This window comes from Ranitomeya imitator, chromosome 9, assembly GCF_032444005.1.
Source record: "Ranitomeya imitator isolate aRanImi1 chromosome 9, aRanImi1.pri, whole genome shotgun sequence".
Taxonomy (NCBI): Eukaryota; Metazoa; Chordata; class Amphibia; order Anura; family Dendrobatidae; genus Ranitomeya; species Ranitomeya imitator.
The window spans coordinates 33,757,063-33,774,258 of record NC_091290.1 but is presented as its reverse complement, the minus strand read 5'-3'; the positions used below and the strand labels follow the sequence as shown (position 1 = coordinate 33,774,258).

The 17,196-nt window shown below is 42.2% G+C and overlaps 1 protein-coding gene across 1 annotated transcript in view; it reads left to right on the top strand.

Annotated features, from left to right (window-relative positions):
• Window positions 1-890: 890 nt before the first annotated feature.
• The window catches only part of LOC138648688 (transmembrane protein 272-like), a 28,923-nt gene continuing 12,617 nt past the window's right edge, over window positions 891-17,196 (top strand). Inside the window, exons 1-3 of the mRNA XM_069738484.1 lie at window positions 891-934; window positions 1,413-1,466; window positions 3,232-3,265. Of these exons, the coding sequence (XP_069594585.1) occupies window positions 1,458-1,466; window positions 3,232-3,265 (43 nt within the window). The 5' untranslated portion in view covers window positions 891-934; window positions 1,413-1,457. The remainder of the gene's footprint in view (window positions 935-1,412; window positions 1,467-3,231; window positions 3,266-17,196) is intronic.

The following is a 17,196-nucleotide window of genomic DNA, read 5'->3' as shown; positions in this document are numbered from 1 at the left end:
AGATGATAGAAAGATAAAAATAATAGATGATAGATACATAATAGATAGATGATAGATAATAGATAGATTATTATTTATTATTATAGCGCCATTTATTCCATGGCGCTTTACATGTGAGGAGGGGTATACATAATAAAAACAAGTACAATAATCTTAAACAATACAAGTCATAACTGGTACAGGAGGAGAGAGGACCCTGCCCACGACGGCTCACAATCTACAAGGGATGGGTGAGGATACAGTAGGTGATGGATAATAGATAGTCGATAATAGATAGATAATAGATATATGATAGATAAATGATAGATAGATATAGATAGATAATAGAAATCGATAGATAATAGATAGATTGATAAATATAGAAATAATAGAGATGATAAATATAGCAATAATAGATAGTAGATAATTATAGATAATAGATGATAGATAGATAATGTAGATATTAGATAGATATAAATAGATAGATAGATATAAATAGATAGATGATAGATAATAGATAGATAGATGAATAGATAGATAGATGATAGATAATAGATAGATAGATAGATAGATAGATAGATAGATAGATAGATAGATAATAGATAGATAGATAGATGATAGATAGATAATAGATAGATAGATAGATGATAGATAGATAATAGATAGATAGATAGACAGATAGATAATAGATAATAGATAGATAGATATAAATAGATAGATAATAGATAGATAGATAGATAGATAGATAGATAGATAGATAATAGATAGATAGATAGATAGATAGATAGATAGGAGATAGATAGATAGATAGATAGATAGATAGATAGGTTCTTCTGGAGGAGGGCGCCTCATTGAGCAGGAGGTGTAGCTCCAGTGTTCAGCTCATAGTCTCTGCTGTTGCTATGGGAAGAAGACATTTGGACGCTCTCGGAGATTCACTTCTTCGCCTCCAGGGGTGGGAAGGGAAGCTGGTGGGAAGGGGATTGAAGTAGGAGGAGGGGGCAGCACTGCTTGTAAGCAACAGGGCAGGACTGACACCTTTTGGATTCACACAAGCAATCTCACCTGCTGAACGTCTTTATTTATTTCCCCCATTGACTGGAAAGCATTGGATCAGACAAGAGAGGGATGAGGGCGGCCGAACCTTACACTGAATGTTAAGACCCCACGATTAAATCAAGAAAGTGAGATCATTAGACCCAGAGACAGAAGAAGGAGGCACCAGACCTGATAATGAGGATTTGGGGTCTACGTCTTGGGAACATGGACGAGTCCTTATTTACTCCCCTTGAATACTCTTTTGCCTTCTCTCTGTCTCCGCCACAATGACACTTGTTGCTTCCTCCGATACAAGACGTAGCTGAGTGTGAGTTTCCATTGTTATCACCTGCGTTCCTGAAATAACTCGTTGTGTCTCCATGTTTTTCCCTTAGGTCATCGCTTCTATCTGGTTGGTCACTCCGAAGCCTGTACCAGCAATGGCAGGGGTAAGAATCTGCGCCTCATTGTCCATGGGGTGCAAATGATCAAGATTCTGAGCTTTAACGTAAATATTGTTTGTTTTGTAAGATAATATTGTCATTAAGTCTTGTGGTAGAGCGGACAGTGGTGGAATGCTGCGGTCACGTCTCAGCTGAGGCATCACTTCCAGTCTTCTCACTTCCAGTCTTCTCACTTCCAGTCTTCTCACTTCCAGTCTGCTCACTTCCAGTCTGCTCACTTCCAGTCTTCTCACTTCCAGTCTGCTCACTTCCAGTCTTCTCACTTCCAGTCTTCTCACTTCCAGTCTTCTCACTTCCAGTCTTCTCACTTCCAGTCCTCTCACTTCCAGTCTGCTCACTTCCAGTCTGCTCACTTCCAGTCTGCTCACTTCCAGTTTTCTCACTTCCAGTCTTCTCACTTCCAGTCTGCTCACTTCCAGTCTTCTCACTTCCAGTCTGCTCACTTCCAGTCTTCTCACTTCCAGTCTGCTCACTTCCAGTCTGCTCACTTCCAGTCTGCTCACTTCCAGTCTTCTCACTTCCAGTCTGCTCACTTCCAGTCTGCTCACTTCCAGTCTGCTCACTTCCAGTCTTCTCACTTCCAGTCTGCTCACTTCCAGTCTGCTCACTTCCAGTCTGCTCACTTCCAGTCTTCTCACTTCCAGTCTTCTCACTTCCAGTCTGCTCACTTCCAGTCTGCTCACTTCCAGTCTGCTCACTTCCAGTCTGCTCACTTCCAGTCTGCTCACTTCCAGTTTTCTCACTTCCAGTCTTCTCACTTCCAGTCTGCTCACTTCCAGTCTTCTCACTTCCAGTCTTCTCACTTCCAGTCTGCTCACTTCCAGTCTTCTCACTTCCAGTCTGCTCACTTCCAGTCTGCTCACTTCCAGTCTGCTCACTTCCAGTCTGCTCACTTCCAGTCTTCTCACTTCCAGTCTGCTCACTTCCAGTCTGCTCACTTCCAGTCTGCTCACTTCCAGTCTTCTCACTTCCAGTCTGCTCACTTCCAGTCTGCTCACTTCCAGTCTGCTCACTTCCAGTCTGCTCACTTCCAGTCTGCTCACTTCCAGTCTTCTCACTTCCAGTCTTCTCACTTCCAGTCTGCTCACTTCCAGTCTTCTCACTTCCAGTCTGCTCACTTCCAGTCTTCTCACTTCCAGTCTTCTCACTTCCAGTCTTCTCACTTCCAGTCTGCTCACTTCCAGTCTTCTCACTTCCAGTCTTCTCACTTCCAGTCTTCTCACTTCCAGTCTTCTCACTTCCAGTCTTCTCACTTCCAGTCTGCTCACTTCCAGTCTTCTCACTTCCAGTCTTCTCACTTCCAGTCTTCTCACTTCCAGTCTTCTCACTTCCAGTCTTCTCACTTCCAGTCTGCTCACTTCCAGTCTTCTCACTTCCAGTCTGCTCACTTCCAGTCTGCTCACTTCCAGTCTTCTCACTTCCAGTCTGCTCACTTCCAGTCTTCTCACTTCCAGTCTGCTCACTTCCAGTCTTCTCACTTCCAGTCTTCTCACTTCCAGTCTTCTCACTTCCAGTCTTCTCACTTCCAGTCTGCTCACTTCCAGTCTTCTCACTTCCAGTCTGCTCACTTCCAGTCTTCTCACTTCCAGTCTTCTCACTTCCAGTCTGCTCACTTCCAGTCTTCTCACTTCCAGTCTTCTCACTTCTCCACCTGTTGCCGTCGTCATTGTGTGGATTAGTGAGATGCAGATCACCTGTCACTGGAGTAAATGATGGAAATTTCACCTTTTTTTTTTTTTTTGTGTTCCAGAATAAAGTATGCTGCAAGCCAGATCTCTACACTGGTGAGTAACTAACTACTCAGCAAGCAAAAAAATTATAAAGGCTACACTATGTAGCGTCGGCGACGCAACGCACAACGCATGCAATAACGCATTGTTTTGTGAGGAATGCGTCCATTTTTCGCTTGATTTTGGACGCAAAAAAAATGCAACTTGCTGCGTCCTCTGCACCCTGATGCTTGCGCCAAAAATGCCGCATGCGTCACAAAACGCAAGACAACGCATGTCCATGCGCCCCCATGTTAAATATAGGGGCGCATGATGCATGCGTCGCCGCAGCTGCGCCCGACGCAACGCTAATGTAAACGTAGCCTGAGAACAGCATTATGTAGGGGAATAGACCCTGATTACAGCAATGTATCACTATCTCATCTGAGAGCAGCATGACATAGGGGCAGAGACCCTGATTACAGCGATGTATCACTAGCTCATCTGAGAGCAGCATGACATATCGGCAAAGACCCTGATTACAGCGATGTATCACTAGCTCATCTGAGAGCAGCATGACATATCGGCAAAGACCCTGATTACAGCGATGTATCACTAGCTCATCTGAGAGCAGAATTACATAACGGCAAAGACCCTGATTACAGCGATGAATCACTATCTCATCTGAGAACAGCATTATGTAGGGGCAGAGACACTGATTACAGCAATGTATAACTATCTCATCAGAGAGCAGCATTATGTAGAGGCAGAGACCCTGATTACAGCAATGTATCACTATGTCATCTGAGAGCAGCATTATGTAGGAGCAGAGACCCCGATTACAGTGATGAATCACTAGCTCATCTGAGAACAGCATTATTCTACAATATTATTATATGTGCTCCTATTATCAGCTATATAGATACAATATATTAATTTTATAATTTTATGTATTATTTTCAATAAAATAAAAATGTTAATATTGTCAATCTTTTAACTATTTCTTTGGGAGGATTTATTGTTTATTGGTGCATGACAAGTAGTTTATACAAACAATTTTTTCGTTTCTGATTTATTAGCATTATATAGGGGCAGAGACCTTGATTACAGCGATGTATCACTATCTCATCTGACATCAGCATGATGTAGGGACAGAGACCCTGACTGAAGCGATGAATCACTAACTCATCTGAGAACAGCATTATATAGGGGCAGAAACCCCGATTACAGCAAAGTTTCCCTATCTCATGTGAGAACAGCATTATGTAGGGGTAGAGACCCCGATTGCAGCAATGTATCACTTAGTTTACTAGGTGCAGCAATTGTGACACCATTTTGAGGTTTTAGGTGCAGCAGAACTCAGAAAGCTGTTCCCGCCCACAGCAGTCTCTGTCTGTATATGGTCTATTGACCGCAATCTGCTAATCGGTGGTAGAGTTGGACAAGGAAGCGCGTGAGCTGTCGTCCAGCAGTGTTAATCTCCTGCTGATAAAACACTCATTGTACTGAAAAACAGCACGCAGGCTAATAAGCGGCACATCGCTGGAGTCAGAGTCTCAGCCCCTTCCTCATGCTGAACTCAGTTTACATAGCTGACAGATTCACTTTAAAATGCACATTGACCAATAGAGTGCAAATGCAACCTGTTACCCATGGTCTGGACAGTATGATCAGTCTAGCTGAGTGACTGCAGACAGATATATTACTGTCTGACACTCTTCAGTGTTTCAGATAAAATATACTTTAAAGGGAATCAGTCTTCAAGTTTTTGCTATGTAATCTGAAAGCAGCATAATGAAGGGGATGAGACGCTGATTCCAGTGATGTGTTACTTACTGGTGTTCTTACTGTCATTTTAATACATTCGCTGTTTTCTCTGCTGCAGATATAGCAGTGCTCAGAATGCTGATACCTGTATGACCCCGCCCACATCACTGATTGGCAGCTTTCTGTCAATGCACAATATATACAGAAACCTGCCAATCAGTGGTGGGGGCGTGGTTATACAAAGCAGTTGACTAGGAGGCACGAGACACCTCGTCCTGTAGTGATAATCTACTGTTGATAAAACTGATTTTATTAAAACAGTAAAACACAGTCTAGTAAGTGATACATCGCTGGAATCAGTGTCTCAGTCCCTACATCATGTGGTTGTCAGACTACATATAAATAAAACTGCTGATAGATTCCCTTTAAGGATCTTTGTCGGAGACAAGTCAGGTCGGCTTATCCTTAGCCCGGGTCCATCACTATGAGAGAGATCTGTCAATCATCTCATGAGAGAGTTTTGGCCGTTCCAGTCTATGAGGTTTCACAAAAAGTAATGAAAAATCAAATCTGTTTTTCATCCATTTTTTTAACTGATCCAGTTCTAAGGATATGTTCACGTGTAGCATTTTTTCAGCTCCAATAAACTACATATAATGAAAATATTCTTATCTTTCACTTTTTAAAAACGGGTGAGAAAAAGACAGATGCAGAACAGTTGTAAATGGAGGCAAAAGAAATGACGCACGGGAGAAAAATGGTCCGAGTTTGAAGGATGTAAAAGTGGAAAATGATGTTTAAAGATAGCCTTAAAGGGAATTTGTCAGCAGATGTTTGCTATGTAATCTGAGAGCAGCATGAGGCAGGGGCTGATAAACTGATTTCAGGGATGTGCAACTTATTAGGCTGAGTGCTGTTGTTTCAATACAATAAGTGTTTCATCAGCAGGAGATTATCACCGCCAGACTAGCTCCCTGTCACAAAATTGTGGTGTGGGTGGGAGCAGCTTTCTGAGCTCTACTACATTTAAAGCCTCTGATTGTGTCACAACAACTGCTGCACCCATTAAACTAAGTGATGCATCCCTGGAATCAGTGTCTCAGCATCTACATTATTCTGCTCTCAGATGAGGTAACAAAAATCTCGTGACAGATTCCCTTTAAGGCTGTTCACCGGATTACTGCTGGAAAAAAGAAGTTGCACATTTTGGCATAAAAATGTATTTTGTGACAAAAAATTATGCATATTTTTGGTTTAATACCATTGTTGCTACTTTTTTAAAATGTGGGGCTTAGCAGTAGGAATAATAATTTTTAAAATAATTTTTATTTCTATAGCGCCAACATATTTCGCAGCAGTGATGTGGTTAATCGCAGTCGAGCAGAGTTCCTAAAATTTTTATTAGAAATCTGCATAAATTATGGAAATTTGCGCCAGATCGTCTTTGGTGCAGATTTCAGTTTGGGGCACACGGACAGCCCAAATAATATGGCGCACCTTATTCCTGCAGGCTCTTGTCCGGGACTCATATGAAATGCCATTCTTTGTAGGCTGCCCTTGAAGGAATGTGGTAGTGCAATTATTTATTCATGATATTCATGATATCAAGTTTGGACAATCCCTTAAAGTGCTCTCTGTCACGCCCATTTGTATATGAATAAAAACGCAAATTTCTTGGGAATGCAGCAACAGATAGAAGATATAAAGGCGTCGATGATTTTACTTTTAAAAGACCTACATGCCCATATTTGTGATTTGGGGCAGTTGATATTACTGATAGATTCCTTTTAATTGCAAACATTTTCTGTAGATTAAAAATATATTCCATATATCAGAATTCTTTTTTACTGCAGCATTTGCATGGTTGCTATTAGACATAGTGAAAGGCTCATGGACCCTGATCTTAAAATGCAGATGGTCAGTGTGATCTCTTGACCATGTTAATATTTTACATTGTGTCAATATTAATATTAAATTGTGGGTTATAATCAACTTTAGAAAATGTAGGCGACCTTCCTTATTCATTACCTAATATAACCACAAAGAGATTGTATTATATCAACATAAAATGATTAAAAAAATTGTAAAACCACCTAAACAGTAATGCCACCATACAGTAACTAAATACCACCATACAGTAAAATAATGCCACCATACAGTAACTAAATAATGCCACCATACAGTAACTAAATAATGCCACCATACAGTAACTAAATAATGCCACCATACAGTAACTAAATAATGCCACTATACAGTAACTAAATAATGCCACCATACAGTAACTAAAGCCACCATACAGTAACTAAATAATGCCACTATACAGTAACTAAATAATGCCACTATACAGTAACTAAATAATACCACCATACAGTAACTAAATACCACCATACAGTAACTAAATAATACCACCATACAGTAACTAAATAATACCACCATACAGTAACTAAATACCACCATACAGTAACTAAATACCACCATACAATAACTAAATAATGCCACCATACAGTAACTAAATAATACCACCATACAGTAACTAAATAATGCCACTATACAGTAACTAAATACCACCATACAGTAACTAAATAATACCACCATACAATAACTAAATACCACCATACAGTAACTAAATAATGCCACCATACAGTAACTAAATACCACCATACAGTAACTAAATGCCACCATACAGTAACTAAATAATGCCACTATATAGTAACTAAATAATACCACCATACTGTATGGATGGACAAATGTCTTTTTTCGGCCTTACTAACTATGTTACTATGTTACTATGTTACTGTATGGTGGTATTATTTAGTTACTGTATAGTGGCATTATTTAGTTACTGTATGGTGGTATTTAGTTACTGTATGGTGGCATTATTTAGTTACTGTATGGTGGTATTTAGTTACTGTATAGTGGCATTATTTAGTTACTGTATGGTGGTATTATTTAGTGTATGGTGGTATTTAATTACTGTATGGTGGCATTATTTAGTTACTGTATGGTGGTATTTAGTTACTGTATGGTGGTATTATTTAGTTACTGTAACTAAATACCACCATACAGTAACTAAATAATGCCACTATACAGTAACTAAATAATGCCACCATACAGTAATTAAATACCACCATACACTAAATAATACCACCATACAGTAACTAAATAATGCCACTATACAGTAACTAAATACCACCATACAGTAACTAAATAATGCCACCATACAGTAACTAAATACCACCATACAGTAACTAAATAATGCCGCTATACAGTAACTAAATAATACCACCATACAGTAACTAAATACCACCATACAGTAACTAAATAATGCCACCATACAGTAACTAAATAATGCCACCATACAGTAACTAAATACCACCATACAGTAACTAAATAATACCACCATACAGTAACTAAATACCACCATACAGTAACTAAATACCACCATACAGTAACTAAATAATGCCACCATACAGTAACTAAATACCACCATACATTAACTAAATAATGCCACCATACAGTAACTAAATAATACCACTATACAGTAACTAAATAATACCACCATACAGTAACTAAATACCACCATACAGTAACTAAATAATGCCACCATACAGTAACTAAATAATGCCACCATACAGTAACTAAATAATGCCACCATACAGTAACTAAATAATACCACCATACAGAAACTAAATAATGCCACCATACAGTAACTAAATAATGCCACCATACAGCAACTAAATACCACCATACAGTAACTAAATACCACCATACAGTAACTAAATAATGCCACCATACAGTAACTAAATAATGCCACCATACAGTAACTAAATAATGCCACTATACAGTAACTAAATAATGCCACCATACAGTAATTAAATACCACCATACACTAAATAATGCCACCATACTACAGTAACTAAATAATGCCACCATAAAGTAACTAAATACCACCATACACTAACTAAATAATGCCACCATACAGTAACTAAATAATGCCACCATACAGTAACTAAATACCACCATACAGTAACTAAATACCACCATACAGTAACTAAATAATGCCACTATACATTAACTAAATAATGCCACCATACAGTAATTAAATACCACCATACACTAAATAATGCCACCATACTACAGTAACTAAATAATGCCACCATAAAGTAACTAAATACCACCATACAGTAACTAAATAATGCCACCATACAGTAACTAAATAATGCCACCATACAGTAACTAAATAATGCCACTATACAGTAACTAAATAATGCCACCATACAGTAATTAAATACCACCATACACTAAATAATGCCACCATACTACAGTAACTAAATAATGCCACCATAAAGTAACTAAATACCACCATACACTAACTAAATAATGCCACCATACACTAACTAAATAATGCCACCATACAGTAACTAAATACCACCATACAGTAACTAAATACCACCATACAGTAACTAAATAATGCCACTATACATTAACTAAATAATGCCACCATACAGTAATTAAATACCACCATACACTAAATAATGCCACCATACTACAGTAACTAAATAATGCCACCATAAAGTAACTAAATAATTAAATAAATAAACCTCAAGGCACGATGCACAAAATCAATATATAAGAGGGGGAAAAAGATATATCCACCAATGTGCACCAATGGAAAAAATAATGGACAGATCCGGAAATTACATAGGAAAACGAAGAAAAATCGAGACAAGAGTCCAAAATAAAGTGTAAATAACAATATTTATTAAAATATAAAGTAGAACGGTGGGCAAGAATACCATACAAAGCACACCACCAGGGACATATAAATAGTACAAAAAATAGTGCAAAGAAATATAATACTAAATTTATCCATATCAATAAACCATATCAATAAGCCATATAGCGGTATAAAAAAGTAGATGAGATGCTATCATATTGTAAGGTGCATGTGCAATAGTATAACTAAAAGGCTTGAGGAGACCAAGTAAAGTGCTAGCAGAAATGTAAGAGATGGTACCCGCTAGTGCTGCTGAATAAACTAAATAAGGACCTGGTGGACCGAGTAGCCAAATAGGTATGGGGCACCTAGCTAGCAAAGCCAAAACCAAATAAAGTGCAAGTATTACAGGTCAAAAACAGCCAATAGATGTTACCTGCTATATGGAGAGAGGATCCCCGGGATGTGCCGAGCCCCGACGCGCGTTTCGGCGTCTGCCTTCGTCAGGGGGTAACTAAATACCACCATACAGTAACTAAATATTGCCACCATACAGTAACTAAATATTGCCACCATATAGCAACTAAATAATACCACCATACAGTAACTAAATACCACCATACAGTAACTACCACTATACAGAAACTAAATAATGCCACTATACAGTAACTAAATAATACCACCATACAGTAAGTAAATAATGCCACCATATAGCAACTAAATAATGCCACTATACAGTAACTAAATAATACCACCATACAGTAACTAAATAATGCCACCATATAGCAACTAAATAATGCCACCATATAGCAACTAAATAATACCACCATACAGTAACTGAATAATGCCACCATAGAGTAAATAATGGCACTATACATTGACTTAAAAAGAAAATTCCACCACGCAGTAGCGAAGTAATACTATAGTACAGCGACCGCATAGCATTGCCCCAGGATTTGTGCAGATGGATTATACAAAGAATTGCAGCATTTAAAGAGGATCAGTAACTTTCTAAAAAAAATCATGTGAAATACCTTGTAAAGAGCTTTGAGGTCCCCTGATTCTGCTGCTCTTTTCCATTTTACGTTCAGTCGACCTATTCAAAGATAGTGATTTTGTTGTTTTTAGAGCACAGTATGTGAAATCTCTACTTGCAGACCATCTGGATGTTTTTTCTGTACTCCGTACACCATGTAGTAGATATTCTTGGTTACTACAGTCACCTCCATACACTATGTAGTAGATATTCTTGGGTACTACAGTCAGCTCCATACACTATGTAGTGGCCATTCTTGGGTACTACAGTCAGCTCCATACACTGTGTAGTGGCCATTCTTGGGTACTACAGTCAGCTCCATACACTGTGTGGTGGCCATTCTTGGGTACTACAGTCAGCTCCATACACCATGTAGTGGCCATTCTTGGGTACTGCAGTCAGCTCCATACACTGTGTAGTGGCCATTCTTGGGTACTGCAGTCAGCTCCATACACTATGTAGTGGCCATTCTTGAGTACTGCAGTCAGCTCCATACACTGTGTAGTGGTCATTCTTGGGTACTGCAGTCAGCTCCATACACTGTGTAGTGGCCATTCTTGGGTACTACAGTCAGCTCCATACACTATGTAGTGGCCATTCTTGGGTACTACAGTCAGCTCCGTACACTGTGTAGTGGCCATTCTTGGGTACTACAGTCAGCTCCATACACCATGTAGTGGCCATTCTTGGGTACTACAGTCAGCTCCATACACTATGTAGTGGCCATTCTTGGGTACTACAGTCAGCTCCATACACTGTGTAGTGGCCATTCTTGGGTACTACAGTCAGCTCCATACACTGTGTGGTGGCCATTCTTGGGTACTACAGTCAGCTCCATACACCATGTAGTGGCCATTCTTGGGTACTGCAGTCAGCTCCATACACTGTGTAGTGGCCATTCTTGGGTACTGCAGTCAGCTCCATACACTATGTAGTGGCCATTCTTGAGTACTGCAGTCAGCTCCATACACTGTGTAGTGGTCATTCTTGGGTACTGCAGTCAGCTCCATACACTGTGTAGTGGCCATTCTTGGGTACTACAGTCAGCTCCATACACTATGTAGTGGCCATTCTTGGGTACTACAGTCAGCTCCATACACTATGTAGTGGCCATTCTTGGGTACTACAGTCAGCTCCATACACTGTGTAGTGGCCATTCTTGGGTACTACAGTCAGCTCCATACACCATGTAGTGGCCATTCTTGGGTACTACAGTCAGCCCCGTACACCATGTAGTGGCCATTCTTGGGTACTACAGTCAGCTCCGTACACTGTATAGTGGCCATTCTTGGGTACTATAGTCAGCTCCATACACTGTGTAGTGGTCATTCTTGAGTACTGCAAGTCAGTTCCGTACACCGTGTAGTGGATATTCTTGGGTACTGCAGTAAGCTCCATACACTATGTAGTGGTCATTCTTGGGTACTACAGTCAGCTCCATACACCATGTAGTGGCCATTCTTGGGTACTGCAGTCACCTCCATACACTATGTAGTGGCCATTCTTGGGAAGTACAGTCAGCTCCATACACCATGTAGTGGCCATTCTTGGGTACTACAGTCAGCTCCGTACACCGTGTAGTGGCCATTCTTGGGTACTACAGTCAGCTCCATACACCATGTAGTGGCCATTCTTGGGTACTACAGTCAGCTCCATACACCATGTAGTGGCCATTCTTGGGTACTACAGTCAGCTCCGTACACCGTGTAGTGGCCATTCTTGGGTACTATAGTCAGCTCCGTACACTGTGTAGTGGCCATTCTTGGGTACTACAGTCAGCTCCGTACACCGTGTAGTGGCCATTCTTGGGTACTATAGTCAGCTCCGTACACTGTGTAGTGGATATTCTTGGGTACTGCAGTCAGCTCCATACACTATGTAGTGGTCATTCTTGGGTACTACAGTCAGCTCCGTACACCATGTAGTGGCCATTCTTGGGTACTACAGTCAGCTCCATACACTGTGTAGTGGCCATTCTTGGGTACTGCAAGTCAGTTCCGTACACCGTGTAGTGGATATTCTTGGGTACTGCAGTTAGCTCCATACACTATGTAGTGGCCATTCTTGGGTACTACAGTCAGCTCCATACACCATGTAGTGGCCATTCTTGGGTACTGCAGTCACCTCCATACACTATGTAGTGGCCATTCTTGGGAAGTACAGTCAGCCCCGTACACCATGTAGTGGCCATTCTTGGGTACTGCAGTCAGCTCCATACACTATGTAGTGGCCATTCTTGGGTACTGCAGTCAGCCCCGTACACCATGTAGTGGCCATTCTTGGGTACTACAGTCAGCTCCATACACCATGTAGTGGCCATTCTTGGGTACTACAGTCAGCTCCATACACTATGTAGTGGATATTCTTGGGTACTGCAGTCAGCTCCATACACTGTGTAGTGGCCATTCTTGGGTACTACAGTCAGCTCCATACACCATGTAGTGGCCATTCTTGGGTACTACAGTCAGCTCCGTACACTGTGTAGTGGCCATTCTTGGGTACTATAGTCAGCTCCGTACACTGTGTAGTGGCCATTCTTGGGTACTATAGTCAGCTCCGTACACTGTGTAGTGGATATTCTTGGGTACTATAGTCAGCTCCATACACTATGTAGTGGTCATTCTTGGGTACTGCAAGTCAGTTCCGTACACCGTGTAGTGGATATTCTTGGGTACTGCAGTCAGCTCCATACACTATGTAGTGGTCATTCTTGGGTACTACAGTCAGCTCCATACACCATGTAGTGGCCATTCTTGGGTACTACAGTCAGCTCCGTACACTGTGTAGTGGATATTCTTGGGTACTAGTCAGCTCCATACACTGTGTAGTGGTCATTCTTGGGTACTACAGTCAGCTCCGTACACCATGTAGTGGCCATTCTTGGGTACTACAGTCAGCTCCGTACACTGTGTAGTGGATATTCTTGGGTACTGCAGTCAGCTCCATACACTGTGTAGTGGCCATTCTTGGGTACTACAGTCAGCTCCATACACCATGTAGTGGCCATCCTTGGGTACTACAGTCAGCTCCGTACACTGTGTAGTGGATATTCTTGGGTACTGCAGTCAGCTCCATACACTGTGTAGTGGCCATTCTTGGGTACTGCAGTCAGCTCCATACACTATGTAGTGGCCATTCTTGAGTACTGCAGTCAGCTCCATACACTGTGTAGTGGTCATTCTTGGGTACTGCAGTCAGCTCCATACACTGTGTAGTGGCCATTCTTGGGTACTACAGTCAGCTCCATACACTATGTAGTGGCCATTCTTGGGTACTACAGTCAGCTCCGTACACTGTGTAGTGGCCATTCTTGGGTACTACAGTCAGCTCCATACACCATGTAGTGGCCATTCTTGGGTACTACAGTCAGCCCCGTACACCATGTAGTGGCCATTCTTGGGTACTACAGTCAGCCCCGTACACCATGTAGTGGCCATTCTTGGGTACTATAGTCAGCTCCGTACACTGTATAGTGGCCATTCTTGGGTACTATAGTCAGCTCCATACACTGTGTAGTGGTCATTCTTGAGTACTGCAAGTCAGTTCCGTACACCGTGTAGTGGATATTCTTGGGTACTGCAGTAAGCTCCATACACTATGTAGTGGTCATTCTTGGGTACTACAGTCAGCTCCATACACCATGTAGTGGCCATTCTTGGGTACTGCAGTCACCTCCATACACTATGTAGTGGCCATTCTTGGGAAGTACAGTCAGCTCCATACACCATGTAGTGGCCATTCTTGGGTACTGCAGTCACCTCCATACACTATGTAGTGGCCATTCTTGGGAAGTACAGTCAGCTCCATACACCATGTAGTGGCCATTCTTGGGTACTACAGTCAGCTCCGTACACCGTGTAGTGGCCATTCTTGGGTACTACAGTCAGCTCCATACACCATGTAGTGGCCATTCTTGGGTACTACAGTCAGCTCCATACACCATGTAGTGGCCATTCTTGGGTACTACAGTCAGCTCCGTACACCGTGTAGTGGCCATTCTTGGGTACTATAGTCAGCTCCGTACACTGTGTAGTGGCCATTCTTGGGTACTATAGTCAGCTCCGTACACTGTGTAGTGGATATTCTTGGGTACTGCAGTCAGCTCCATACACTATGTAGTGGTCATTCTTGGGTACTACAGTCAGCTCCGTACACCATGTAGTGGCCATTCTTGGGTACTACAGTCAGCTCCATACACTGTGTAGTGGATATTCTTGGGTACTGCAGTCAGCTCCATACACTGTGTAGTGGCCATTCTTGGGTACTGCAAGTCAGTTCCGTACACCGTGTAGTGGATATTCTTGGGTACTGCAGTTAGCTCCATACACTGTGTAGTGGATATTCTTGGGTACTGCAGTCAGCTCCATACACTATGTAGTGGCCATTCTTGGGTACTACAGTCAGCTCCATACACTGTGTAGTGGATATTCTTGGGTACTGCAGTCAGCTCCATACACTATGTAGTGGCCATTCTTGGGTACTACAGTCAGCTCCATACACCATGTAGTGGCCATTCTTGGGTACTGCAGTCACCTCCATACACTATGTAGTGGCCATTCTTGGGAAGTACAGTCAGCTCCATACACCATGTAGTGGCCATTCTTGGGTACTATAGTCAGCCCCGTACACCATGTAGTGGCCATTCTTGGGTACTACAGTCAGCTCCATACACTATGTAGTGGCCATTCTTGGGTACTGCAGTCAGCCCCGTACACCATGTAGTGGCCATTCTTGGGTACTACAGTCAGCTCCATACACTGTGTAGTGGATATTCTTGGGTACTGCAGTCAGCTCCATACACTGTGTAGTGGCCATTCTTGGGTACTACAGTCAGCTCCATACACCATGTAGTGGCCATTCTTGGGTACTGCAGTCACCTCCATACACTATGTAGTGGCCATTCTTGGGAAGTACAGTCAGCTCCATACACCATGTAGTGGCCATTCTTGGGTACTACAGTCAGCTCCATACACCATGTAGTGGCCATTCTTGGGTACTACAGTCAGCTCCGTACACTGTGTAATGGCCATTCTTGGGTACTATAGTCAGCTCCGTACACTGTGTAGTGGCCATTCTTGGGTACTATAGTCAGCTCCGTACACTGTGTAGTGGATATTCTTGGGTACTATAGTCAGCTCCATACACTATGTAGTGGTCATTCTTGGGTACTGCAAGTCAGTTCCGTACACCGTGTAGTGGATATTCTTGGGTACTGCAGTCAGCTCCATACACTATGTAGTGGTCATTCTTGGGTACTACAGTCAGCTCCATACACCATGTAGTGGCCATTCTTGGGTACTACAGTCAGCTCCGTACACTGTGTAGTGGATATTCTTGGGTACTAGTCAGCTCCATACACTGTGTAGTGGTCATTCTTGGGTACTACAGTCAGCTCCGTACACCATGTAGTGGCCATTCTTGGGTACTACAGTCAGCTCCGTACACTGTGTAGTGGATATTCTTGGGTACTGCAGTCAGATCCATACACTGTGTAGTGGCCATTCTTGGGTACTACAGTCAGCTCCATACACTGTGTAGTGGATATTCTTGGGTACTGCAGTCAGCTCCATACACTGTGTAGTGGCCATTCTTGGGTACTGCAAGTCAGTTCCGTACACCGTGTAGTGGATATTCTTGGGTACTACAGTCAGCTCCGTACACTGTGTAGTGGATATTCTTGGGTACTGCAGTCAGCTCCATACACTATGTAGTGGCCATTCTTGGGTACTACAGTCAGCTCCATACACCATGTAGTGGCCATTCTTGGGTACTGCAGTCACCTCCATACACTATGTAGTGGCCATTCTTGGGAAGTACAGTCAGCTCCATACACCATGTAGTGGCCATTCTTGGGTACTATAGTCAGCCCCGTACACCATGTAGTGGCCATTCTTGGGTACTGCAGTCAGCTCCATACACTATGTAGTGGCCATTCTTGGGTACTGCAGTCAGCCCCGTACACCATGTAGTGGCCATTCTTGGGTACTGCAGTCACCTCCATACACCGTGTAGTGGCCATACTTGGGTACTACAGTCAGCTCCATACACCATGTAGTGGCCATTCTTGGGTACTGCAGTCACCTCCATACACCGTGTAGTGGCCATACTTGGGTACTACAGTCAGCTCCATACACTATGTAGTGGCCATTCTTGGGAAGTACAGTCAGCTCCATACACCATGTAGTGGCCATTCTTGGGTACTGCAGTCACCTCCATACACCATGTAGTGGCCATTCTTGGGTACTACAGTCAGCTCCATACACTATGTAGTGGTCATTCTTGGGTACTACAGTCAGCTCCATACACCATGTAGTGGCCATTCTTGGGTACTACAGTCAGCTCCATACACTATGTAGTGGATATTCTTGGGTACTACAGTCAGCTCCATACACTGTGTAGTGGCCATTCTTGGGTACTGCAGTCAGCTCCATACACTGTGTAGTGGCCATTCTTGGGTACTGCAGTCAGCTCCTATTAAATTGAATG